The sequence below is a fragment of the Acomys russatus genome, chromosome 26 (genome assembly GCF_903995435.1).
Source record: "Acomys russatus chromosome 26, mAcoRus1.1, whole genome shotgun sequence".
Classification (NCBI taxonomy): Eukaryota; Metazoa; Chordata; class Mammalia; order Rodentia; family Muridae; genus Acomys; species Acomys russatus.
In genome coordinates this window covers 10,030,493-10,057,434 of record NC_067162.1, presented here as the reverse complement: position 1 = coordinate 10,057,434, position 26,942 = coordinate 10,030,493, and the positions used below count along the sequence as shown (strand labels likewise).

At 52.8% G+C, this 26,942-nt stretch overlaps 2 protein-coding genes across 3 annotated transcripts in view; one reads left to right on the top strand and one right to left on the bottom strand.

Moving 5' to 3' along the window:
- The window catches only part of Tecr (trans-2,3-enoyl-CoA reductase), a 29,344-nt gene extending 11,989 nt beyond the window's left edge, over positions 1-17,355 (top strand). Inside the window, exons 2-13 of one of the 2 annotated variants that reach the window (XM_051168506.1) lie at positions 14,684-14,734; positions 15,245-15,296; positions 15,653-15,697; positions 15,785-15,888; positions 15,965-16,080; positions 16,160-16,265; positions 16,344-16,416; positions 16,505-16,548; positions 16,649-16,706; positions 16,779-16,867; positions 17,026-17,071; positions 17,146-17,355. In XM_051168506.1, coding sequence (XP_051024463.1) covers positions 14,684-14,734; positions 15,245-15,296; positions 15,653-15,697; positions 15,785-15,888; positions 15,965-16,080; positions 16,160-16,265; positions 16,344-16,416; positions 16,505-16,548; positions 16,649-16,706; positions 16,779-16,867; positions 17,026-17,071; positions 17,146-17,273 — 912 coding nt within the window. In that variant the 3' untranslated portion in view covers positions 17,274-17,355. Of the gene's footprint in view, positions 1-14,345; positions 14,735-15,244; positions 15,297-15,652; positions 15,698-15,784; positions 15,889-15,964; positions 16,081-16,159; positions 16,266-16,343; positions 16,417-16,504; positions 16,549-16,648; positions 16,707-16,778; positions 16,868-17,025; positions 17,072-17,145 lie in introns of those variants that run through there. The other variant, XM_051168505.1, reaches the window with a different exon arrangement.
- A 102-nt stretch (positions 17,356-17,457) lies between these two features.
- Ndufb7 (NADH:ubiquinone oxidoreductase subunit B7) lies at positions 17,458-22,666 on the bottom strand. The gene is made up of 3 exons (XM_051168511.1): positions 22,474-22,666; positions 17,759-17,927; positions 17,458-17,645 (listed from the first exon to the last, which is right to left on the bottom strand). Exons 1-3 carry the CDS (start codon positions 22,583-22,585, stop codon positions 17,513-17,515), a joined length of 414 nt encoding a protein of 137 aa, XP_051024468.1. The 5' UTR covers positions 22,586-22,666; the 3' UTR covers positions 17,458-17,512.
- Positions 22,667-26,942: the final 4,276 nt, after the last annotated feature.

Genomic DNA, 26,942 nt, shown 5'->3' with positions numbered 1-26,942 from the left:
CATCATGCAGAATTTATTTGGTGCTGAAGATGGAACCTTGGGCTTCGGGTTAGGTAGGCACGCTAGTGTGTGTGTGTGTGTGTGTGTGTGTGTGTGTGTGTGTGTGTGTGTGTGTGTTGTGTTGTGTTCTGGCTCCCTCCTAGTTTCCAGCTGACCTAAGAGCTTGCAGATCTATTGATGTGAGTCTGTTTCTGGCCATTGGCCCACAGAGCAAAACCAGCACAAGCTCTGTTTGCAGTCACATGGCCCATTTCTCTGGAAGCCCACCAGAGAGAACATAACATCTTCTGGCCTCTAAGGGTGTGGTGCAGGCTTGGGGTTCCAGGAAGATCTGGTTTTGAGTCTGGGGCCTGCACTTACAGCATAATCTACCAGGACTCCTATTCTTGTGCAGACAAAGCCTTGATTTAGTACTGTGGGAGTTTGCCTTTCCTTCCCTCTCTCCCTCCCTCCCCCCCCCTCTCTTTCTTCTTTTTCTTTCTTTTCTCTTTTCCAGCGCTAGAGCTGGAGGTCAGAAGAGGGCATTGGTTCCTCTGGAGATGGAACTACAGGATATTGTGAGCTGCCTGCCTTGGGCACTGGAAATGAAAACTATGTAGGAGCGCTCTCTGGCTCTCGGTCTCTCACTCTCTCGCTCTCTCACTTTCTCTCTGGCTTTCTCTGTGTTCTGGCTTCCCTAGAACTCACTCTGTAGACCAGGCTCGCCTTGAACTCACAGAGATCTGCCTGCCTCTGCCTCCTGTGTGCTGGAATCAGAGGTGTACACCACCATGCCTGGCTCACAAGCAAAATATATATGTATATATCCATGAGTGCTCTGTCTGCATGTACACCTACAGGCCAGCACAGGGCACCAGAACACATTATAGATGGTTGTGAGCCACCATATTTTTACTAGAAATTGAACTCAAGACCTCTGGGAGAGCAGACTTAACAGCTGAGCCATCTCTCCAGCCCCAAGCAAGCACTCTTACCACTGAGCTGTCCCTCCCCGCCTCAGGTTTTAAACTGGAGAGCATCTGGTAGTATCAGCCTTCCTATTGGAACCTCCCCACCCCATCTACACACACACACAGGCCTCACACCATATTCTAGGCTTCCCTGGAGCTTACGTAGCCCAGTGTAGCTTTGAAATCTCAATTGCTTGTCTCAGCCTCCTGAGGGTTAGGATGGCAGACATACTCTACCTTGCTTAGCTTTGACATACACACTTGTTTTTTCCCCTGAAAACTGGTGGCATGTACTAGTTAGTGGTGCCCCAGGTTCCTGCCACTTTCCCCTCTAAACCTTCCTTAGTTCAAGGCCTTTTCTTAGTTCCTTTCACACTATCTTTGCAGCCGTATTTGCTCCAGGGGCTTTTTGTTAGGGCAAAAGTCGAAGCTCCAGATAGTCGCAGACTCTGCCAAGCTCTGAGCTGCCTCCTGCTTCCCCAGGAGCCTTGTGTGGGTGGCCGTCATGGCTCAGCTCAGGCTTGTAGCCTGCACGTCCCTGACACCCTGTGGCCTCTCTTCTCCACCTTTACCATGTTTTCTCTTCGCCCTTTTCCCTGCTGAGGGAAGGGGGTTTAGGCTTCTGCAGAGGGCTGGGGGTTTTCTCGACTCGACTTGTCCTGAGGAGCCCTGGAGATGAGGTCACTGTGAAGGAGGCCACTGCAGTTGGCCTCAGACAGAACTGAGTGCAGCAGTGTTAAACACTGCTTCATGGCTTGGCTGAGCACCTGCAGCCTGCCCATGGGGCTGGGATTGGGGCTGGACTCAGCCCACCATGGCTGAGTGATGTCATCCATCCATCTATCCATCCATCCATCCATCCATCCATCCATCCAGTGTTCTTTCTGTTCTTTCTAAGTTTTTTGAAGAGTCTCACTAGCCTCATAACCGTGACAATCCTGTCTGTATCTTCCAGTGCTGGGATTAAACTCTTGGCTTCTTCCCTGTAGGTTCTTGACTCAAACTCAGGTCCTTGTACTTTCTAGCCTCTTAACCTAGGGTTTTTTGAGCGAGGGTCTCACTATGTAGCCTGACCTGGCAATCCTCCTGCCTCAACCTGCCAAGTACTGGGATAGCAGGTATACACCAGTAGTACCCCTGGCTGCAAACATTTCCTATCAGAGGAAGTCAGGCATTCTGCAGATCCTCAGGAGTCTGCTTGGTGGAACTGGGGTAGTGTGCTTCGACTTACTTTTTCCATTCCCTCTGTATTATGTTTGTGAACACAGTGTTTACATTAAAGAGGAGGGCCTGGTCCAGTGGTAACATCCTGCCGTCTCGGCACAACAGAGGCAAGCCTGGCCTGTGCAGCAGATCCTATCTCACACTCACATGCAGTCTGCATTTGATCAGTATGCTAGGCTGGCCTTCAGTGGTAGCTTGTCAGCTGATCATCCTCCTGACGCTGCAGGTAGCAAGCAGCTTCTTTAGAAGCCAATGGTGCTGCCGCCGCCTCAGCCTTCTGAAGTATCCACACCACGCCCATTCCTGCCTTGACTTTTGGGGGGAAAAATGTTTATTTATTTAAAAAGAAACGATATTTTGCTGGGCAGTGGTGGCTCATGCCTTTAATCCCAGCACTTGGGAGGCAAAGGTAGGTGGATCTCTATGAGTTCAAGGCCAGCCTGGTTTACAAAGAGAGTCTAGGACAGCCAAGGCTGTCTCGGAAAACAAAGCAAAACAAAACAAAAACCAACCAACCAACCCAAAAAAACAACAACAACAAAAAGAAAGCAATGACACTTTGGTGCTAACTTCCTGTTTAGACCTTATAGGCTAATGGAATCCCATCGATGTTTACAATAATTTTGGTACAGAAGAGATGATGTCACTTACAAGTAACTTTATTCTGAGGTAAAAATAAAATTACATGTCAACTTAAAATGGTGGTGGAGGTGTTAGGGGCTGGAGAGATGGCTGAGCCTGTAGGAACACTTGTTGCTCCTACAGAGGACCTGGTTTTGGTGTTCACAACCATCCATAATTCTAGTTCAGGGGTATGACACCCTCTTCCGACCTCATAGGCACCAGGAATGCATGGTACACATATATATACGCAGGCAAACACTCCTACACATAAATACATAAATCTTTAAAAAATGGGGTGGTGGGAGGGCTGCTGAGGTGGCTTAGCAGGTAAAGGTGCTTGTCATACAAGCCTGCCGACCAGGGTGTGATCCCCAGACCCCAAGTAAAGATGGATGGAGAGAGCCAACAGCACAAAGAACTGTCCTCTGACCTCCACACACATGCTCATTAGTGCATGAATAAATGAACAAAATGAACAGAATAAACAGGTGTTAGGGGTACGGCTCAGTTAGTAAGTGCTTGCTGTGCAAACATGAGGCCCTGAGTTTATCCATAGCACCATGTGAAAAGGCCAGGTGCGTGCATGTGGTCCCAGGTAGAGACAGGTAGATCCCTGGGGCTCAGCGGCCAGCCAGACTGTTGGAACTGTGAGCGGCAGGCTCGTGAAAGGCCTGGCTCTGAAGAACAGCTGGAATAGCAGCCGAGGCTGCCTTCTGGCCTCTCTATTCCTAGGCCAGCACCTTCACAGAAATGCCCTATGTGTAACCTCCCTCTACAAGGTGGAGAGAAGAATCACTATCGTTCCTTAAGCAGGAGATGGCCATAATAAACAGGATAAAACATCCATATATGTGTGCATGTTTACTATGTGCTTATTTTGGTGCTCTGCATGGAATCTAGGCTCTTGTGTCAAGGCCACACCCTGAGCCCATCTGGATTCGGGTGCATTCTTTTTACTTTTGAGGTAAAGTTTTTGCCTGGTTGCACAGGCTGGCCTGAACTTGAGATCCTCTTGCTTTACTTCTCAGTACTGGGATGCCTGCCTTCCGGGTGGGTGTTCAGGAGACACACACACCTACACCCACACACAGCACACACCCACACCACCCACACACCCACACACACCACACACACACACACACACCACACACACCACATACCACACACACACTCCCAAGTCGCACAACAACAACCAAAGGAAGCAACCAAGAACAAACACCCCAAACTAGCAAAAGAAAACCCAAAACTAAGTCCCAGCTCCAGCGTTTGTTCCCCTCCCGGCCTCACTGTCTCATCCTGTTCAGTCTCAGGCTGCGCCTTCGTGCCACCTAGCTGCCTTTTTGTTAGTTTCTTTTCCTTGTTGCTGGGGATGGTACCCAGAGCTTTGTGCATGCTAAGCATGGGCTTCACTCCTGAGCTCCACCCTCCAGCTCCACAGCAGTTTAACAGCGCGCATCCATAGGACTTCTGTGGAGGTACAGAAAGAGTCTTTGAGATGGGTCTCTCACTCTGAAGCTCCCAGTGGAGTGGAGTGTTTCCACAGCCTCCTGCTGGACTCTGCTCCCAGACGCCTATTTCTCGCAGAAGGGTCCCTTAGGAACTCAAGCCTTTAATCTCAGTACTCTCGAGGCTGCAGACACTACAGGCATGGCCTATAGAGCGAGCTCCAGGACAGGCAGGGCCACATAGTGAGCCTGTGTCAAAATCAGAACAGCAAGCAAAATTAAACTCAAGGCAGGCCTTAACGCTTCTATCTGGAGCTCCTGTAGCTCCCGCAAACAGCAGAAGACCTCACCCACCTGCCATGTCACCTCCGTGTGTGTACCTCTTCTCCTTTCCCTCCCGCATGTGACTCCAGGCTGCACATCTATGAACTGCTTCACGTCAGGGCCTTTGCACAGCTATTCTTCCCTTGAGGATGGCTGCCTTGGGTCTCTCTCCCCCTTCAGGACTTGGGTGCAAGTCCCTTTGGGGAGCCCCATCCTCACCCTCCCACCCTGGCAGAGTCTCACAGTGCCGGGGGATCCTGGCACTCATATGTAGGCCTGACTAGCCTCAAACTCAGAGGTCCATCTGCCTTTGCCTTTTAAGTTATGGCTAGGGAGGCCTTTCTTGACCACTTTATGTAAAAAATCAAAACAAAACAAAAAGCCAACAACAAAACCACACACACACAGCTACCTCATGCACCTGCCACACGCCTTTCTCCTTTGTGTGTGTGCGTTTACATGTCATGCTAGCTTCTCATTTACTGTGTAGAACTGTTTACTGTATATATTCGTTCTCTCACTGCCCTTCCTTTATTCTGGGGCTTGAAACTAGGCTTTATATATGTTCAGCATGCTCCTGGCAAAGATTTTCTCTCTCTCCAGAGACTTCCACAGCGTCTGAATGAACCTTGGTTTTTCACATGGGAAAGGCGATTATTCGTAAAGGAGAAATCTTTCTTTAAGAATGAGTTGTCAGCCGGGTGTGGTGGCGCATGCCTTTAACCCCAGCACTCGGGAAGCAGAGGCAGGCGATTGCTGCAAGTTTGAGGTGTACAAAGTGAGCTACATAGGGCTACATAGAGAAACTCTGTCTCAAACCGCCCCCCCCCCCCCCAAAAAAAAAAGAAAAGAAAAGAGAATGAGGGCTGTTGGACCAGCCAGGCTCATGAGGAGACTCACCTGCCTGCTGTCTTGGGTGAAGTTGGGCGTCGGCACAGTGGGCAGTGGCCGGTGATTACCTCTGGTCAGTCCATCCTCACAGTTCATGGACGCTGGCTTCCTGGCCTGTCAGAGTCTTCCTGCCCAGCAGTGGAGAGAGGCCTGTGTTAGATCACTAAATGCAAGAGGACAGCAGGTGTGAGGACCTGTGGACGGGACAGGTGAAACCCTGGAGGAGGGCAGAGGGCTCGTCCATTCTGAGGGGCAGAAGCAGGCAGGGTCCAGCCCTCTGAGCTCTTAGCCTTGTCCTGGGGACCTGTGTCTCCCAGCTGCAGCTTCTTGTCAGTGAGTAGGGTAGCAGCATCACTCTAGCAGCCTTGAGAGAGCACGGGGCAGATGTGTATTCCACCTGGCCACACCCTTGGGAAAGGGAAGGAAGCAAGGGGGTGATTCAGTTGAGGAGCTCTGGGTGGGCCATGCCCTCTGGCCCTGGGAAGTGCCTTTCTCTTTTCTTCTTTCCTGAGGATGAAATCCTTGGCCTTGTACATACTAAGTACCTGCTGTTGCTGACTTAGCCCAACTGCCAGGAAGGTGTTTTTTGTTTTTGTTTTGTTTTTGTGGTCCTAGGAATTGAGTTCAGGGCCTTATGCAGGCTAAGCCTAGGTCTCAGTCCTTTCCACGGGACTTTGGAAGCTGTGGGTGCTGGACAGCTGTCAGACTTTCTGATGTTGGTAGCTAGGGCAGGGTTCTTCCTGCAGTCCACTGGGTGGTGCTATAGCAGCCTTTCTGGTTTTTTCTTTTTATTTGAGACAGTGTTTTGCTATGTAGCCCAGGTTAGCTTTGAGTGCGGTGTCCTCTGCCCCATTGCTGGGGTTCTAGGCATGCCCCTCCATGCTTAGCCCCAAGGGTTAGATTCTCCCATGAGCCTTCCCGTTTGCCTTTCTGACCTCACCTAGTGTTGGTGACACTCCTGGTCCCTAGGCCAGATAGTGCTGGTGGCCTTCACCTGCCATAGGAGAACAGGGAATTGTTGCCCCAACCTGCCTTGGCTTCTCTGGTTTTAGGAGGTGCCCTGGGTATGGCATTAGTACCACGCTGCGCTAGCAGAGGTAGGTCTGTGGGGTTCTGGGATCAAGAAATGTGGATTAGCCCTTGGCTCCTCTGTAGCATCCTCATGACCTGTGTAGGTGACACATTTTGCATGCATTTGAAAATGGAGACGAGCCAGATGGTGGTGGTGGACGCCTTTAATCCAGCACTCGGAGGCCAAGGCAGGTGGAATTCGGAATTGGAGGCCAGCCTGGTCTATAGAGCAAGCAAGTTTAAAAAAAAAAAAAAAAAAAAAAAAAAAAAAGAAAAGAAAAAGGAGACTGGCCCTAAATAATGTGTGCTGTGGCCTCTGTGTGTGAGAGTTGCTTTTGGAGACTTTGATCTTGGGTGTCCCTTTCTTTGTACCCTAGAGACTTGCATATACTCATCAAATGCTCTCTCTACCATAATCCATACTCTAGTTTATCCATTTTTATTTATCTTACCCTTTGTGGTGCTAAGAGGTCAGTGCAGCTTTTGGAGATAGGATTTCACTGTGTAGCCCTTGCTGGCCCGGAACTCACTCTATAGCTCAGGCTGGTCTCAACCTCACAGATCTCGTTTCCCCTGCCTTCAGAATACTGAGTTTAAAGGTATATATCCCTACACTCAGCACAAATTAGTTAAAAAAAAATTTATGGTGCAGGGCAGAAGCCAAGGTAGGTGAATCTCTGAGTTCAGGGTAGCCCAATCTACCTGGGCAGTTCCAGGCGAGCCAGGGCTGCATAGTGAGACCCTGCCTCAAAAACAAACAAAAATTCCAACAGAAAAACAGTGTGTGTGTGTCTGCACACATGGTGCGGAAGCCAGAGGATACATTACAGGAATCTGTTCTCTCCTTCCACCACATGAGTCTTGAGGATAGATCTGCGTCATCAGGCTTGGTGGCAAGTGTCTACCTGCGTAGCCTAGTCTCTTCCCCCTCCCCTCCCTCTTCTTCCTCCCTCCTCTCCCCTCCCACCCCACCGCTCCCCTCCTCCCCTCTTCCCTTTCCTCTTCCCCACCCCCTTTCACTGCTGTGGCCTCTGCACTTGGTGCCTGTCCTGGTTTGAGAGCCTGTGAACATCGTGTTCAGACTCTGGCTTCTGTCACGTTGCAACAGGGACTGGAGACCAAGTAACCTGGTCACAGTCCAAGTATAGGTGGCCAGTATCTGTGCTCTTCCTGCCCTAGGTAGCCTGTTCTCACTGTTGCCCCTAAATAGGCTGGCCAGTGAAAGACCTGTTCACTTGTCCCTGGTGCAGCCTGGAGAAATGAAGTCAGATGCCAGGGCCACCAGGGACGGACAGATTTGGGCTGGAGCAGGTGCAGCCTGTGCTGGTGTCTGTCAGCTGAGGCAAGTCATCAGCTATCATAACACTATCAGGGTTACTGGGTATTTCTGGAAAGTAAAAGGGAATGGTAGCCAAAAAACATTGAGCTGGCGTCTCTGGTGAACGTGGGGAAGCTGTGTTGTCTGCAACTGGTAAACTGGCCGCACTGTGCTTGGGCCAATGGTTGGGCCAGGCCTCTGCCCTCTGGGCTCTGCAGTGTCCCTAAGAAGAATGTATATGCCTTTAGGCCTCATGAGTGCTTGCAACAGCTGGCTGAAGGACCAGAGAGGGTCTGGGGATCTTAACTTGGGATTCCAGGTAGCAGTGAGTGGCGAGAGCATGCCGTCCTGCTGCATGGAGATGCTGACTTTGTGGCTCTGGTAGGCTGTCTAGGGCTGGGCCAGGGCTGAGAGCCTGGCACAGTGGTGTCTTCTCTCTACCACTGTGAACTCATGGGCAGCACTGAACTTGTACATGGCTGACATTCTGGCTCGGTCATTCACTCAGTCCTAGGCGACCTGGGTGCACTACTCACCTTGTAGACCTTGCTTCCTCATCTGGGACGTGAACATGAAGTCGGTTTGAAAAGCAGTGGCTCCATAGACTTACATATTTGAATACTTGGTCGCTAGTTGGTGCAACTGTTTGGGAAGGATTAGGAGGTGTGGCCTTGTTGGAGGTGTTTCACTGGGGGTGGGTATCAAGATGTGAGCTCTCAGCTACTGCTCCAGCACCATGCCTGCTTGCCTGCCTGCAGTAATGCTCCATGCCACAATGGCCATGGATTCCAATCCTTTGGAACCATGAGCCCCAAATTAAATGGTTTCTTTTGTAAGAAAGCCTTGGCCATGGTGTTGTATCCACAGCAGTAGAGAATTAACTAAGGCACCTACAGTTCCTGCTTCCTCTGGCTACTGGGGGTGTGAAAGGAGAGGCGCTTGTGAAGCTGTTGTTGGGGCAGGGTTGTGACTGTTTGCCATTGTCCCCACCTAGAGTTATTGGGCAGGCCCCATACTGCAGTACCCAGAGTTCTAGGTGTGTATGTTAGTGGCTGACCTGGCAGGGTGGTAGGAGGCACCAAGCTGGCCTACTACAAGAACTCTGCAGCAGAGGACGTTAGAGCAGGGGCACATTTGTGAAGTGGGGTATGTAGCTTGAGTCCTTGTGGGATGCTGCCATTGCAGACCTCACTCTTCCAGCCTGGCCCCCATGGGGCTGTTGCTTCCTCCTGGGCTCAACAGATCACAGACTCCTGCTCCCTCACTCTCACTTTCAGACCATCTTGATTGGGGTCTGTTGCTTCTACGACTGTCTAGAATTCAAGCATTGCTCATCCTCTCTTATCTCTCACTGTCTTGGTCTTGGAGCTTCTGCTTCGCCCCCAGACAGTTCCTCTAGCACTGGCGCCTGTGAGCACTTGAATGTGCCTTGTCCCTTCTTTGCTCAGAAACAAGCCATGTACTCCCCGTGGCGCTGCGCAGCTGGGTCTCCTGGCCCTGTTCTTGCCTCCTAACCACCCCTCAGGCATACTGGGTACTGTGCAGCTTTTGTATTTGCTGCTGTCTCTGCCTGGAATTTCTTTCCCTAGGTGGGTGAATGGCTGTGTCCCTCCTCCGGGGTCTTTTGCTCAGGCAGTTCTTTTGTAGGTCTTAGCTAGCTTCTTCATTCCTTTACATTATATTTAACTTTATTATTATTGTTGTTGTGGCTGTTATTATTAATTTTTATTTTTATTTTTTATTTTTGAGATAGGGTCTTTGTGATCAGCATGGAACTATGTAGGCCTGAGTGGCCTTGAACTGGAGGCCACCACGCCTGGCCCAGTGTTTACTTGTGGTAGCATTTATTTTAGGTGGGAGATGTTTAAATGTTCATGTGCCTTTAACTTGAGGCTGCTTCCTGAGGGCTAGCATTACTGCGGTGTGCTACCCTGCCTAGGCGATACTCTGTCGCTGTTCTCTACATTCCCTTCCTGGTTTCCCTCAGCTCTTGGTGACCAGACAGGTTGCTTCTGTTTGCCCTTCCTTTGCCCCTGCCCCTGGACAGAGGCTAGAATTGGTAGTGCTTGCTCCCGAGTCTCTGGGGAGGGAGAGAGGAGGCAGGTAGGCAGGTGGTGGCTCCCCAGGCCTCTCTGATAGTAGAAAAGTGAGGTTAGAGCTTTCTTTTGGTCCCGTCCTGTATCCCAGCGGTCTACTTGGCCATAAGGGTTAGGACTGTCCATGCTGGCTATCCTCCTACCTGTTGGCACAAGGGGACAATGGAAAGTATTTCGGCCCCTGCTGGCTGTCATCACCCCCCTTCCCTCTCCTCCCACATGGCCCCTTGTTTGTGTTCAGGCTCACTGCCACCAGCTGGGTGGGGGCATAATCCTGTCAGGCCTCTGACCTTGGGTCCCTTCATGGATGCAGTCAAGGTTGCAGGACAGAGGGGCCTGAGTGCTCAGTAGTGCCTGGCTGCTTCCCTTGCGCATTGGCACAGTCAGTCCAGTTGTGTGATAGTCTTGTGCTTTTTCTTTTCCTGAGACAAAGTCTTGGTATGTAACCAAGGCCAAGCCAAGGGTGGCCTCCCGTGTTCTCATCCTCCTGCCTTCACCTCCCAGTGCTGGGATTACAGGTGTGTGCCACCACGCCTGGCCCAGGGTTTACCTGTGGTAGCATTTATTCTAGGTGGGAGATGTTTAAATGTTTATGTGCCTTCCTTCCTTCCTTCTTTCCTTTTTACTTTCTTTCTTTCTTTTTTTTTTTTAATCTCTACTTCCTACACTAACCTTTGGAGATGGCAGCTGAGGAAGCGGATACCTTGTTAAGGGCCACACAGAGAGGAAATGGCCCTTTTTAAGCTTAGTGTCCAGAGACTGTGTGTTGCCTTGCAGAGCCTATCAGCTCTGAGTCACGACTGACGGATACCCCAGGTTCTCTGGGGGCTGGAGTCTGATGAGCTGATCTATTTTCTCAGTGTGGGGTGCCTCAGAACCAAGAGTGTGAGGCCTGGCAGCCTAGACTGCTGTGTAGACGCGGAAGCTTCCAGGGAGCAGGAGGCTCTTATATCAGATGGCGGGGATGTGGTTTGGCGGCAGAACAAGGCTCCTGGAGAGGTGAAGGAGTAGCCAGGGAAGGGTGGGGGGAGCTGGGAGGTCCGCAGGCTAGATCCTGTGACCTTTTCCCTAGGGTACTACTGAGCTGGGTTCTGCCTGCGACCACTGTTGGTGCTAGACAACAGCCAGGCCCAGGACGGGGGGGGGGGGGAAGGACTCCTGCATCTTCTCTAATATTTTTTTGAGGCAGGGTCTCCCGTAGCTCAGGCTGGCCTCAAATTTGGCATACTGCTGATAGGGCTGTTTCTGAACTGACTCCGAGTCCACCTGCTGAGTGCAGGGACCCCAAGTGTTTGCCTCTGTGTGGGATGGGGGTGCTGTTTTCAAGTTTGTGATGAGATGTGTCCAGTAGCCTGAAGAGGGAGGCGGGCCTGAGGAGGGAGGGGGGAGCCCTGTAGCAGGGACTGAGCCTGAGGAGGGAGGGGGGAGCCCTGTAGCAGGGACTGAGCCTGAGGAGGGAGGGGGGGAGCCCTGTAGCAGGGACTGGGGCCTGCTTCTGTCTTCTTGCTGCCTAGCCAGGCTGGGACAGCCTCTACGGTGCTGCTTGGAGTCTGAGAACAAGGAACAGGCACCTCTCTCTCTTGCGCCAACCTCACCCTTGCCACACAGTGACGTGCCAAGGCCAGGGCCCGTCCACCTCTAGGGTGGGCTTCTTCCACCTCTCACTGCTTTGCCGTCCTTGCCCTTGGGCTGCTATGAGTGGCTGTTGGCTGGGCTGGGCTTTGTTATCCCAACCTCAGACTAGTGGGGCTGTCATCACGGAACCAGCACGTGTGCCCCGTGCCAGGGCTCCTGCCCTTCTGCTTGTCTTTGACCCTGCCCGATGTGCTCTCAGCAGCAGCTCTCCCTCCAAGCCTCATGGGATAGAGTCATCTTATTGTGGGGTTCCCTTCCTTAGCTCAGCTGTGCTGCCTACCTCAGGGGCAGGTCTCCCCTGGCTGGGGCACCTTTCAGTAGCCATCTGTGCCCTCTGACCCCAGACCTAGGTGCCCCCAGGTTGTGCTCTAGGCTAGCCTCACTGTGAGTGGGTGTGGGACAAGTATGGGTGCAGGTGGCAGTGGTCAAGGAGTGCAGTGGGAACCGAGGTCTGAGAGGTGTGCGCTGGTTTTCCCCCAGTCTTCTGAGTGCAGAGAGGAGACCCCACCTGATCCCTGGAGCTGTTTCGCTTTCCCTTTTTTGATGGACATTTTGCCTGTTACCTGTTGGGGTTGGGGTGTAACTCAGTGGTACCGTATGTGCCTTGCGATGTGAGAGTCCCCACAGTGTGCTTCCTGTGACTACATAAAAGTGCACAGTGCTGCTGGGTGCAGTAGACAACTCATTCCCCAGCACTTGGGAAACTGAGACAGGAGTGTTTCACGTTTAAGGCTATCCTGGGCTAAAAGGAATCAGACCCTGTCTCAATCCTGAGTGATTCCCCTTCCCTGCCCCAAAAGTACATAACCTCGTGGATTTCATCCCATTTCATTGTGCAACCCCACCTCTGTGACTGACACCTTTTCATCACCCACAAAGAGCAGGTGTCCTTTAGCATGTCCCCCTGCTCCCCCCCCCCCCCCCCCCCCCAGGCTACCATCAGGTTGCTTTCTGTCTGTCCTGGTCCGGTCCTGGGCACTCTGAGCCTGAAAGTCTGGTTTCTTCAACCTAGCCAACCTCCTTGCTACACTCAACACCGCTTTCATCTTGATTTTGAAATACTTCTAGAGGCTCATGGAGCTGCAAAAATTGCAGCAAGAATGGTCTCTGGCCCACTGGGCCTCTTAGACCTCTGCTGGGGAGCTGGTGGCTGTGGGGATCTGGGGCTTGGGCAGGCCGTGGGAGGCCCGACTCACCTCTGGTTCAGGCAGCTCCTCTCTGTGTGGCGCGGGAACTGCTGTTCAGTGTGGGCCTGCCTCTCCACGCTGCTCTCCTGCTGCCCACTTGTAGCCACTTGGTGCACCAGGTCTCCTGGACTTGTTGCAGAGCCCCAGCTGGGGGAGAGGGTAGGGTTTCAGCCCTCCCCGGCAGCTGGCCCAGTAGGGAGAGGGGCTGGTTGTATTTTAAGCTGTTGAGTGGTTCAGCAAGAACTCCATGGCCTTCTCTCCCAGTGGACGTTGTGCCGCCCTCCTGTGATTCACATGGACTCTGAGCATGTGGACAGTGCTCATGGGGCCCAGCACTATTAATATATCTCCAGCGAGCTAGCCCTCTAGCATGCTCTGCTCCGCACTCCTTCTCATGCCTCATCAGTGGGGTTCCAGGGCAGGGCCGCTTAGTCTGGTACTGCAGTCATTTGCCCCTCAGGCCTTGGGTGAGGCAGGGTGTGCTGAAGAAAGCAGGTGATCTCTGCTCTCTGCTGTGCGGTGTCCACGATGTAGGCTCTGGTGTGGATGGACAAGCAGGCCTGCGTGCCATCTGTCATAGATGCATTGTTCTGAACTCAGGCCCAGGCTCTGCAGGGCTGCCTCACTGTGTAGGGTCACTTCCATGGGGCCTCCCTACCTGTACGTGCATGTGCACGTGCACACGCGCACACATACACACACACACATACACACACACTTCCCTTGTGCCAGTACCATGGTGGTCCACTCAGGGACTCCTAGCAGCCCGGGGACTGCAGGCTAGGGCTGATGATGGGATCCTGCCTTTGCCTCTGCTGTTGGGAGCATGTGGGTGGCAGCGGCCAGCTTCTCTGGCCTGTGATGCCCCTTCCTTCCACTTGAGAAGTGGCAGATCCCTACAGGGTTAGGCCTCTCCCAGCCAGCATGGGCAATGCTGGACATGCCAGTAGCCTTCTCTGACCTTCTGGGGCAGATGGCTCAGATCCCCTGGGGCTCCTGCCTCCTTACTCTGGGTCTGTGCACCACTTTCCAGCCCCAGCCTAGGGATTTCTCCTTTGGGGGCTGCAGGCCTCAGGGTACAAGCTGGCCTGGGTTGTGTGTTGAGGGCTTTGGGGGGCTCATCCATGGGTGAGCACAGTGATGCTGGCCAGCTGAGGTGGACTGCCATGCAGGTGGTTTTGAAGCAGGTGTGGGTGGGGCTGGTGAAGAATGACCCATTCCTCCACACTCAGGGACAGGTACTCTGCACCAGTAACTCCAGAATTTGTCACCTCCCTGGGAACACAAATGCACAAGGGAAATAATCCAGTATCCCTCACAGCTTAGAGGTGGAAGTGGGTGATCACTCTCCCGGATTCTCCAAATAGCTGGCACTTCCCAGGCTCAGAGCCTGCCAGCCAGAGGTGGGCACGGGGGCCAGACTCGCCATGCCTGCCACTGGCCTTTCCTCTTCCTTGGGAGGATCTTCTTGTCCCTGGCACTTTTGAGGGGCTGTGTCCACTCAACTGCTTGTATGAGGGTAGTCCCCAAGGGAGGACTGTGGTGTGGCTCGTTTGGGGGACTCGGGCTGGGATGGTTTTATATTTAGCTGGGGCAGGCCCTGGTGCCACTCGGGTTACATCTGGCATTGAAGCAGGCTGGGCCTGGTCAGACACAGGCTCCCTTCCAGCACCGCGGCAGAATTTGATCATGCTGCCCAGCCCAGCTCAGAGCAGCTTTGTGAGGGGAGGTCGGAGGTGGGGGCTGGCGGCTGGCAGTGGCACCACGGCCTGGTAGGCAGAGCAGTAGGGCCGGCAGTGGCATGGATATCAGCTTGAGCATAGCGGCCAAAGAGGCCCACCAAGGCCTGGATGGCCTTCCCATGCCTATGCCCCCAAAGGCAGCCAAGAAGCATAAAAAGGCGGTTCTCTTCTTTGAGGTGGAGATTCGGGATGCAAAGACGAGGGAGAAGCTGTGCTTCCTGGACAAGGTAGGACTGTGATCCTGGGGGTGAAGTGCCAAGAGGCCTGGGTCCCTGTCCCTCACAGCTCCTGTAGGACGATGCAGGTATTAATGTCCCCCCCCGCCCCCCGTCCTTCAGAGGGCACACAAGGGGTGTTACCTTCATCTAGAGCAGCAGTTCTCAACCCGTTGGGCCCACTTACCCTGCATTTCAGATATTTACATTATAATCTGTAACAGCAGCAAAATTAGTTATGAAGTAGCAGTGAAATAACTTTATGGTTGGCGGTGACCCCAACACGAGGAACTGTGTTTAAGGGCTGCAGCATTAGGAAGGGTAGAACTGCTGCTTTAGAGTGAGCAGCTGTGGCCCCTGCCCGGGGGTGGAAGGGGAAGGCACAGGCAGCCTGGGAAGGAGGTGGAAGACAGATGTGTCCCCCACTGAAGTCAGCCAGTTTGAGCCTGACCTGCGTGTGCCTAGCTCCCTCCCCCATCCTGGGTTTGGTTCCCTCAGGGCTGATAGCCCATGTTCTCTCAGGTGGAGCCTCAGGCCACCATTGCTGAAATCAAGAACCTTTTCACCAAGACGCGTGAGTCCAAGCCCCTGACACACCGATCCCCAATCCACCACCCCTCTGGCTGGGACCTGGGCCCACATGCCTCTTCCTCCGGGCGCTTGTAGAGAGAGCCTGTCGGCAGGCACACTGTGAAACAATCAGTGAGGCCTGGCTGACTGGGCAGGCTGCCCCTGTGTGGCTACAAACAGGAATGCTCTTTGCTATCCAAAGGACAAAAATTGAGTTGCTGCCTGTCCTGTCTGCCCTTGCACGGGGTGGGAGGAGCTGGGGGGTCCAGGATTTCCGGGAGCCTTGAGAGGCAGTTAGGAGGGTCGGCAGGCCGGACTTTGTCAGACTAGGTCCTGCAACCCCTCACCTTTCCTTGACAGACCCGCAGTGGTATCCTGCCCGCCAGTCTCTCCGCCTGGACCCGAGTGAGTACAGCTGTCCACTAGCCTTTCCCTTGGGCTTCTGGGGTCAGGAAGCCAGGGCAGTAACTGAACCCTGACTGATCTCTGTAGAGGGAAAGTCCTTGAAAGACGAGGATGTCTTGCAGAAGCTTCCTGTGGGCACCACGGCCACGCTCTACTTCCGGGACCTGGGGGCCCAGATCAGCTGGGTGACGGTGAGCTCCGACTCCTTCCCTGATCTCTGCCTTCAGCCACTCTGGGGCCGCTCACCTTGTGTCTGGGTACCCCCAGGTCTTCCTGACTGAGTATGCCGGGCCCCTTTTCATCTACCTGCTCTTCTACTTCCGGGTTCCCTTCATTTATGGCCGCAAATACGACTTCACATCCAGCCGGCACACAGTGGTGCAGTGAGTGGGGCCCGGAAAGAGGTGGGTGGGTGGCTGGGCGGGGCTGGGTTAGCCCCAGCTGAGTCAGCTACCCCACTAGCCTTGCCTGCATCTGCCACTCATTCCACTACGTCAAGCGCCTGCTGGAGACACTCTTTGTGCACCGCTTCTCTCACGGAACCATGCCTCTGCGAAACATCTTCAAAGTGAGCACCCCTACTTTTTGCTCTGCCCGCCAGGGACACCCGCCCAGCCTAGGCTAACTAACTTACCTGCTCTTTCAGAACTGCACCTACTACTGGGGCTTTGCTGCGTGGATGGCCTATTACATCAACCACCCTCTCTACACACCCCCTAGTAAGTGGGCCGGGACAGTGCCTTAGCCCCTGCGACTCCCACCACGAGCGAGCCTTCCTCTTACGGGGTTTTTCCTGCTTTTCTGCAGCCTATGGAGTTCAGCAGGTTAAGCTGGCGCTGGCCGTTTTTGTGGTAAAGAGGCTGGGGGCGGCAACCAAGTGTGGTGAGGTGAGGTGAGGTGGCTGGGTGAGTGAGGCTAGGGGCCGTAGACTCAAGTGTTTCTCCTTGGCAGATCTGCCAGCTTGGCAACTTCTCGATCCACATGGCTCTCCGGGACCTTCGGCCGGCTGGTAAGTGGCCTGCGGGGGCGGGGCTGAGTGGGCGGGGCGAGGGGCTGACTTACTCTCTTGCCTTGCACGCAGGGTCCAAAGCCAGGAAGATCCCGTACCCCACCAAGAACCCCTTCACCTGGCTGTTCCTGTTGGTGTCCTGTCCCAACTACACTTACGAGGTGAGGGTCTGCCTTCTTGCTCCAGCGTTGAGGTCCTCCTGCGGTAAGGTGTGGGAGTGGGTGTGACGGTAACAAAGCTTGAGCTTGGTGAGGATGCCTTCTCCGGGGATGCATGTGACGCTGGGTTTGTGCCCTCACCCTGCTTGTGTCGCCCACAGGTCGGCTCCTGGATCGGCTTTGCCATCATGACACAGTGTGTCCCAGGTGAGTCCCCTGCTCCTGTGCGGTGCCCTGCCCTTCCGGCGAGGCACCACTCTGATAACCCCCTCTGCCCACAGTGGCCCTCTTCTCCTTGGTGGGCTTCACCCAGATGACTATCTGGGCCAAGGGCAAGCACCGCAGCTACCTGAAGGAGTTCCGTGACTACCCACCCCTGCGCATGCCCATCATCCCCTTCCTGCTCTGACAGCTGCTCGTGGGCTCCCCACCCATCGCCCCACTGTCCTGATGTGGCCATGTTCTGCAGCAGCAACAATAAAACCTGCTTATCCCACTGGCGTTGTGTGCTTTATGGGGACAGGGACCACACCATCCTTCCCACACGGGGGGGGGGGGGGGGGGAAGGAGGGTTAGTACAGATGAAGGTTAGGCAGGTGGCCCAAGGCTTTTATTTTCACTGATAGGTCCACAGGCTGGTGGGTAAGCCTACAGGGCCACCTCAGGGCCCACCTCGCCGTCTCCCTGGCCCTGGGCTGCCCGGGCTAGCTTTTCATCCCTCCGCTTCTTCCTCTGTAGCAGCCGCCGCTCACGCTCAAACTCCTTCATGCGCTTCACGTAGCTGTGGGCAGAAGAGACCGAGGGCTCAGCGGGCCTGGCCTAGGACACCCCGCTGGGCTGAGGCCTCCCACTGGGGCCCTGGGTGGCTGGGGGCGGGGGCGGGGGCAGGCTCACTCCAGGTGCTCGCAGTAGTCCCAGTCGTGTTGCTCATGCTTGCAGGCCAGGAAGTTGGGGAAGCTGTCGCGCTTGCACTTGAGCAGCCGGATGAGGTAGTGCGCACAGTAGTCACGCTGCTCCAGTGTCAGCTGGGCGTCGCTCATCTCCTGCTGTGTGGCCACCATCACTGTGGGGGGTGGTGAGGCTTAGCACTGCAGCCAGCCCCCAACTCCAGCGTGCACAGGGCACAAATAGAAGCCATACACCAGGGCGTCTCTCACTGGCTTAGCAGAACCCATTCGGATTATGCTCTCACCCTGACAGAAGGAAAGGTTGACTCGCTTTGTCCTAAACAGCATAGAAGGGCTCCCATGTCCCTTCCTCTGGAGACGCTGTCTTCCAAAAAGCCCCACAGAGTTGCAGCTCCAGAGCTCACCTCCCCCAGCCCCTAAGCCACATGAGCCTGATCTCAGCCTTGCTTCCTCACTACGGAAAGATGCCAGTCACACCATGGAAGCTGCCAGCCTGTCAACTGAGGCAACAGAGCTGTGGTAGCATCTTAGGAACACATCATTAGGTGGTGCCAGGGTGGCCAGCATGCTGTGTTCTTACACAAACTAAGCTGGGCCCTTCCTGGCTTGTAGGGCTTTGGAACCGTCATTGTGTGGATTTGATGTTGACATAAACATCACCACAGCATGTGTACGTTAAGTACTCAGGTGTGAGCCTCAGGTGTGAGCCTCGGGTAGATGACCTAGCTCTGGGTTGGGTTGTCTCATCACTGGCAAACCTGACCCTTCAGGAGGTGGTCAGGAATAGGAACACCCCAGCCTGTACCCACTGTGCCCCACAATCATACACTGGCCAACCCAGCAGGACCTGGTCTTGCTGGATCTGCAGGCTTACTCCTCTTCCACCTGTGCCTTGGTGCTAGCCCAATTTTATTGCATTAAAATGTGTCCCATTAAAGGCAGTGGTGGTGCATGCCTTCAGTCCCTGCAGAGGCAGGTGGATCTGGGAGTTCAAAGCCAGCCTGGTCTACAGAGTTGAGTTCTAAGACAGCCAGGACTACACAGAGAAACCTTGGTGGAGAGATGGCTCAGCAGTTAAGAGCATGTATCGCTTTTGCAGAGAACTGGGATTTTGCACTCCAAACTCCTGTTGGGCAGCTTGCAACCACTACCTGTAACGCCAGCTCTGGGGGATTCAGTGACCCTCTGACCTCATCTGGCACCTGAACTCTTAATGCCAAATCTCTGTACAGACATATAGTAAAAAATAACTAAATAAAATGAATCTTAAAAATACAGAGAACAGCTGCAGTGTAAGTCAGTGGCAGGGCACTTGCCCAGTGTGTGTGAGGCCTTGGGAAACCCTGAGCGCTGCATAACTACCGTCATGTTCCTGTCAGCTGCCGCCCCTCCTCCCAGGGCCTCTGGCTCCTTTCTTCTGGTGACAATCGTTCCCATGCAGGCGCACGTCCTCGTCTCCCTTTAGTTTTTGTTTTTGTTTTTCGAGACAGAGACCCTGTAGCCTTGGCTGTCCTGGACTCGCTTTGTAGACCAGGCTGGTCTCGAACTCGCAGTGATCCACCTGCCTCTGCCTCCCGAGTGCTGGGATTAAAGGCATACGCCACCATACCCAGCTCCTTGTCTCCCTTTTGGGCTTCTAACCTGGTCCTCAGATGTGACTCAACAGTGCTACCTGTCGCCAGGGTAGGCTCTCTGCCTTCTCTGTTGGCCACACCTTGGATCTGTTCCCAGGTCTAGGTTTTCCAAACTTTAACAATGGCCACCTGCATCTCTCGGTTTTGTTTTAAAGACTTATTTTATTTTTATGTATACAATGCTGTGCCTGCATATACACCTGCCTGCCAGAAGAGGGCACCAGATCTCATTCTAGATGGTTGTGAGCCACCATGTGGTTGCTGGGAATTGAACTCAGGACCTCTGGAAAGAGCAGCCAGTGCTCTTAACCTCTGAGCCATCTCTGCAGCCCGCCACCTGCTTCTCTACAGCCGTCACAGGGCCCTTCCCACAGCTGTGACTACTGACGAGGCTGACCCAGTCCCTGTTCGCTACAGCTCTGTTCTCCAGACCTGGGGCTCGTGTCCCAGGTAGGCTCCTACTGGAGCCACTCAGCCTGGAGCTCCTGCTTCTCATCCCAGTGCACGGGAGCCCAGCAGCAGCCGTCAGCACACTGCTGCCTGCTGAGCTGGAGGAGTGTAAGGGAGCCGGGCAGACAGATATACTGGTCTTTAGAGGGGGACAAAGCAGGCAGAGCACACTGGCAGTGAATGCCCGGCAGCCTCATCAACTACAGAGGGGGAAACGACAAAAACAAACCAGGGGCAGAAGTGCTGGAAAGCGGGCCGTGAGAATGCAGGGGTGGGCCAGGCAGATGCCTGTGGCAAGAGCAGTCCAGGCTGAATGGGTGCCAGCCCCTTGCGGCAACAGGACTAGTGTCAGGATCGTCCCCACATCCTGGGTTTTGACTTAAGCACAAGAAAAGGTAGTCCTGCCCTTTACAGTGACTGGAAAGGTTAGGATGGAAAGGTTTATGGGGAGGGCAGAGCTCCGAGACCACAGAGTACGAGGCAGCTAGTAAAGCAGTGGGTACCAGTAATCTCAGCACCCAGGAAGCTGATAAGAGGTTTTTAAGTTAGAGGCTAGCCTGTGCTACTTAACAAGATCCTGTCTCAAAAGCAAAACAAAATTTAGGTTGGGCCTGTTGGGTTACTCCTGTAATCCCTGCGCTCAAGAGGCTGAGAGAGGGGGGAGTCTGAGGTCAGCCTGTGCTACAGACTGAAACCTGTCTCAAAAATTTAGGCGGCAGCAGAGTGGAGTTTTCTGGGGAGATAAAATGTAGAGAGTTGGGGGGGGGGGGCGCTGGAGAGATGGCTCAGAGGTTAAGAGCACTCACTGCCTGCTTTCCCAGAGGTCCGGAGTTCAATTCCCGACAACCACATGGGTGGCTCACAACCATCTAGAATGAGATCTGGTGCTCTCTTCTGGTGTGCAGGCAGAACACTGTATATGTAATATGTAATAAAAAAAAATCTTAAAAAAAAAAGGGAGGGGACAGTGACTTGAGGAAGACTTCTGGCAATACTTGTACGCGTGCACACGCACCACGAACAAAGCCCTCAGACCAACAACAATAAAACAGAAGTCAGCACCGTCATTCATAAGTTCAAGGCTAAGGCTTCTCCAAGAAGATTAACTGGGCAGCCCTGGTGTATACAAGGCAGGTGGGAGCTGCCTCCAGGACAGAACAGAGGAAGCCTCAGCTTCGGGGCATCCAACAGGGAGCTGAGGAAGAACTGGTCAGAGATGGAGGTGGTGAGGGCCGAAGTGAGGAACCACAGCAGGTGGTGGTACAGTTGGGGCTGGGCTGGGCAGCCTTGAGAGAAGCCCCTTAGTTAAGGGGCGAAGATGGAGAAGGCGGGGCCTGATGGGATTTTACACTTGCTTTTGAGACAGGATTGCTCTGTATCCAAGGAGCGAACGCATGGTGTCCCTGCGGGGGCCTGCTGTCACCCGCCACCATGCCTGGGTCCTGGAGGATGTTTCATAACCATAGGCAGTGTACCAGCATGCTGACAGGCAAGACTGGTGAATCCTTGCATTGGGGAGGGTGGGTGGAGGATACAGCGGGGTGGGGGGGGGGGGGGGGGTGGGGTGGCGTTCCCCTGGAATGGGGGCCCTGCCAAGCCAGGGACATGTCACTTGGAATAGCGGGGGAGGTGTCTGAGGATACAGAGACCTGGAAGCTGCTCTTCCCTCACAAGAGCATGCCTAGGATGAGGAAGAGGCAGTAAAAATCTGCAGACCTGACATACAGGCTAGCATCCCTGAGCACACGGCTCTGTGGTCTCAGTGCTCCAAAGGCCAAAGGGAAAGGGACGTGAGTTAAGAGACCAGTCTGACCCCAAAATAAGAAGACGTCCAGTGAGGAAGCAACTTGGAGTCTAGGTCAGCAGGGCTGGCTGAGTTTGACCAGCGGTTCGGTTTAGCCAAGCAAGAGAGAAGGCAGGAAGTGCTGGGAAGTTTCAATCTGATTATGGGCAAAGCAGGGTGTCGAGTTGCTAAAAGAACTGTAGGTTCAGTACTGACCTACCCATCAACTAGCCCACACCACAACCTTTCGTCTTTCCTCTGCTGACAAGCGAGGGCTCCGTCCCTCCTTGGAATCAGCTTCATATATCCCATCACACATGTCTTTTTTAGCCTCTGCTTCCCAGATCGTCCTGGCTACGGTGCGCTGCTCAATGGGTCTCCCTGAAAACAGTGCCAGTGTCTGTCTGCTGCCCTGGAGCATTCCCAAGTGCCAAACTAGGATTTTGTCTAGGCCTGTCGCTTTGCAAACCTGTGATTTTTCCTCCAGAGGAAGAACGAGAACCATGCGAATACACACAGGCCTTGGATTCCACCCTTAGCACCATCACACAGGACAGGACAAGTGCACAGTAAGACCGCCCCACCCCCGAGCTTGTATTATTGTACATAGCTACATAGGAGTGACACTGTATGGAGAGGCAAAGAACATGTCCCTAGGCTCCGCGCTGTGCCCAGGACGAAGCGCACCGGGGCAGCCTCGTTTTCTCGCTCTCTGCCGTCCTGCCCAAGCCCTTTGCGCCAGCCATGCCTCCCCAGCCTCCCGACCTGACCCTGTGCAAACCCGCAGCACCGAGTTCCGCGGGGTCTGCGGTCGCGCCTGCGCACTGAGCTCACCGCGCTCCTTGCGCTCCGGGAAGCCATACTCCGGCGGGAAGCTGGGCATCCGCAGGGGGTCAGGCTCCACCGAGGCATCCCCCAGATAGCGCCGGGCCAGGTGCGCCCCCATGACTACTCTGCCTTATCCTTCTTTGGCAGCCAGGGTCACCTCGCTCCCACCTGGAAGCACTGGGCCCTACAGACTTACTGCTTCCGGGTCATCCAATCGGCGGCGGGGGTCATGGAGATGAACAGTGGAAGGCGTCCTGGTCTGCTGGCACCCTCTGGCGGCGTGGAGGAGACAGGCCAGGCCAGGGAGCTGCCGGGGCGGCCTGCAAATGCTCTCTGCTCAGTGCTGGCGCAACAAATGTGTGCCACCAAGCATGTTGTTTACATGGGTGCTGTGGACACTCTGGTCCACGTGCTTTCATGGCATGCATGTTACAGACCAAACCATCTCCCACGCTCATTCTTTTTTGAAAAAAAAAAAAAAAAATTTTTTTTTTTTTATGTTGGGATGGACTCCAAGGTCTAACACAGGGTACACAAGTGCTCTATCACCGAAGTACACCCCTACTTCCAACTCCTGAACTTCCAAACAATTTTTGTTGGTTTGTTCGTGTGCATGCACATGCGTAGGTGGACAGAGGTCAACTTTGTGCGTGTCATTACTCTGGCACTGTCCGCCTTGTTTGAGACACTGTCTCCCATTGGCTTTGACTTCTCCATGTAGGCTGGGTTGGCTGTCCAGGAGGCCTGAGAGGGTTAAAGCATCTCTCTCCGTGTGGTTCTTAATTACAAGCATGTGACATGACACCAGAATTTTTCTTACATGGGGTTTGGGGCCTGAATTTAGGTCTTTGTGCTTGTAAAACTGCCAAGAGCCACACGGTTAAGGGAGCTCACTAGGCTTGTGGGCTGTCTAGGAGGTGATCTGGTGTTTGCAAGGTCTTGTACCACGATGCACCTCCAAACTGCTTCCAGCCTCTGACATGCTGTCAGGTGCCGTTGATATTGGGAAAGTCCAGTAGGCATGAGAAATCTCTGGAGGTAATCCGGTATTTGCAAGATCTGTATCGTGATGTACCCCAGAACTGCTTCCAACCTCTGACTGCCCTGTCAAGTGTGCTTTGCTGCATCTCTCTAAAATCTGGCATTAGAGCCGGGCATGGTGACACATGCCTTTAATCCCAGCACCCAGGGAGGCAGAGGCAGGTGGATCACTGTGAGTCTAAAGCCAGCTTGGTCTACAGAGCAAGTCCAGGACAGGCAAGATTACACAGAGAAACCCTGTCTTGAAAAACCAAAAGTAAATACATCTGGCATTGTGATCCAAGCGTAGGCTAACTGCCAAGGGGGTCCTCTATTATAAAATATCTGTAAAGAGTGACATTCCAAGCCCACCTTCTACTGCTCTCAAAGCAGATTCTAAAGAAACTTCTATAGCTAACAATATCTAACCAAGTAACTCTTCAAGCAGTTTCTGCCTGGTTGTACACAACAGTCAGAGAGAAAGGCAGTTTTAGGAGAAAAAATCGATTTCAAAGTAGTTTTTAGGCAAAATTACATGTGGACCATACATAATATTTAAGGACAGTGGCGATCAGCTGGACATCTTTGGAATTTTGCCAAGCAAAGCCTCTATGACTTGTCCTCATGTCTTCAGCAAATGACCTTTGCCCTCCCTGGAATTCCGCTCCCCCAAAGTTCTATAAATTCCCGTTCACCTCAAATAAAATTGATCTTCTTCCCCAAAGCCAATCCTGGAAGGTCATTTCAGTTCATGCTCACAGACCACCGAAACCACAGTTTGTCACTTCTGCTCCTTTGTTCCCGAGGACTGGTGGCCAAAGGCCACATGTGGCCAATGACCACAGGAACCAGGGAGAACAACAGGTGTGTTTGTGTGTGACACTCAGAGAGACAGCGAGATAATTGGCTCACTCAGTTTTAAAGTACTGTGAAGGAGAGAAACCTGTTCTTTAGGATCCCAAGTGCGGGAACGGAAAGGTCTCGTGAGAGAACAGGTGAGGTTAATTCACTAGAAAAGCCACCACCTCGTGCAGGAGCTTGATTGCTACCAGATGAAAAGATCCTGTGAACAGACTCTGGGAGGAGCTATATAAATGAGCCCAGAACTGGCGGCGGGGCGGATTGGAGAGTTGGGATAGATTTGGTTGTTCATCGCTGCCCTTCAAGACGCTCCTAGAGAAAACCGCTCAAGGGAAGGCTTCAGAGCTCCAGCTCCTGCTGAGGCTCTGGGGTCTGGTTACCCCAGGTTCCAGTGGAAGAAATCCTGCGGCTCCCGACCGGAGAATTGTTCCTCAGAACTGATATTCTTAAGGTTTTGTTTTTGTGTCCATTAATCCTCATTTCCTACTGTTTTGGTTAATCGGGTTATAATTGACGTAGGCTCGGTTACTAAGTTGTTAATAAAATATTCTGGTTAAGAAAATTGAGTTTACAGTACTGTCTTGCAACCATAAGGACCTATTTTGATCTCAAGAAGCCATAGTGTGTTGGCTAGTTTTATGTCAACCTGACACAGGTTAGAGGCATTTTGGAATAGGGAACCTCAATTAAGAAAATGCCCCTTGTGCCAGGCGGTAGTGGCACACACCTTTAATCCCAGCACTCGGGAGGCAGAGGTAGGTGGATCTTTGTGAGTTCGAGGCTAGCCTGGTCTACAAAGGGAGTCCAGGTCAGCCAAGGCTACACAGAGAAACCCTGTCTCAAAAACCAACCCCCCCAAAACAAACAAACAAACAAAACCCCCCAAAATAAAGAAAATGCCCCACAAGATTGACCTATAGGCAAATCTGTAGCACATTTTCTTATTTAGTGATTGGTGTGGGAAGGCCCAATGCATTGTGAGTTGTGGCACCACTGAGGTGCTGGGATTACAGGCCTGTGCCCCTGTGCCTGGCTCACAGAAATTATTAATAAAGGAAAATATTTAATTGGGGATGGTTTACAGTTTAGAAATTTTGTTCCTTATCATCACGGTGGAAACATGGCAGCACGCACGCAGATCTGGTGCTGGAGAGGGAACTGAGAGTTCTACATCCAGATTGGCAGGCAGCAGGAGAAGGCTGGTTTGAGCTTCTGAGATGTTGAGGGCCACACCCACAGCGACACACTTCCTCCAGCAAGGCCACGCCTCCTAGTAGTGCCACTCCCTATGGGCCAAGCATTCAAAAACTAAGTCTCTGAGGGCCACTCTGTTTAAACCACCACATTTATCTCCTGGGACTGGGCTTCACAACTCTGCATTTTGGTCGGTTGTGGTTTTTGCAAGGAGAGGTTTCCCTGGTGAAGGGTGGAGACTCTACTTATCTGTGGGCATTTAGAGTGCAGTTGGGTGGTGGTTATAGGTTCTCTTCCAAGATCCATGACTTTCCAAGCCCTGAGTGGCTGACTGGATTTCCAGTACAAGGCATGTTTTTCCTCTTGTCGAGTGGCTCTTAAGTCCAATTAGAGAACTGTTGGTTACTGCCAAGGGATATGTGCCACTACTGCACCCTTATGGTTGTTGTGCCATGCTGGTATTTGTTTCCCTTTGGAAACTTTGATGATGCTTTCTGGTACCATAAAAGGTCGTCATTAGGAAGGAAGATTCTGGGTAAGTTCCATCTCAGTGATCTCTGAGCCCTGTATCTGAAGTGCATGGTGTCCTCAGCAATAGAGACTTCCACCTCTGCGGGCAATAGCAACAGGCCATAATGTTTGTGAGTCTATTGGATATTCTTGGCCAACAACTCAAGAGAGAGTTTTCTCGTTCTTAGTGTTGGGGTTTTTGTTAGGTGGTCTTTGGCTTTTGGGGAGGGGGGAGAATTGTCAGCCCAGATGAAAAATTTTTATTTTGTCTGTCTGTCTGTCAGTCTGTCTATGTAACCATACATACATTATAGTTTTATTTTGGTTTTTGAGACAAGGTTTCTCTGTGGAGCAATGGCTGTCCTGGATTCACTCTTTAGACCAGGCTGGCCTCGAACTTACAGTGAGCTTCTGAGTGCTGGGGTTAAAGGTGTGCACCACCACACTGGCTTATAGTTAATAGCATTATTCCTTATGATCCTTTCAGATATCGTCCTTACTGTTATTTTGCCTTCTTCTTTCCTTCTTGATTTTTTCACCCTCCCTCATCCTAATTACAGCCGACTTTTTGTTTCCTGTTTTACCCATAGGTCAGTTGTACTCTGTTATAGCCCTCTCTGTTGATAATCCCCCAACCCACCTGGAGATGCTCTGTATTTACTCACCTTGCATCTGCATGTGATGGAGAATATGTATTCACAGCTGAAGATCTGAAGTGAGGAGCCCCTGATAAGGGGGAACATGCGCACCTTGTCTGTCTGGGTCTGGGTTAGCTCACTCAACTTGATCTTTTCTAATTCCATCCATTTACCCGAAAGTTTCATGATTTTTCATTTTTTGTTTTTTCAAGACGGGGTTTCTGCCTGTCCTAGACTCACTTTGTAGACCAG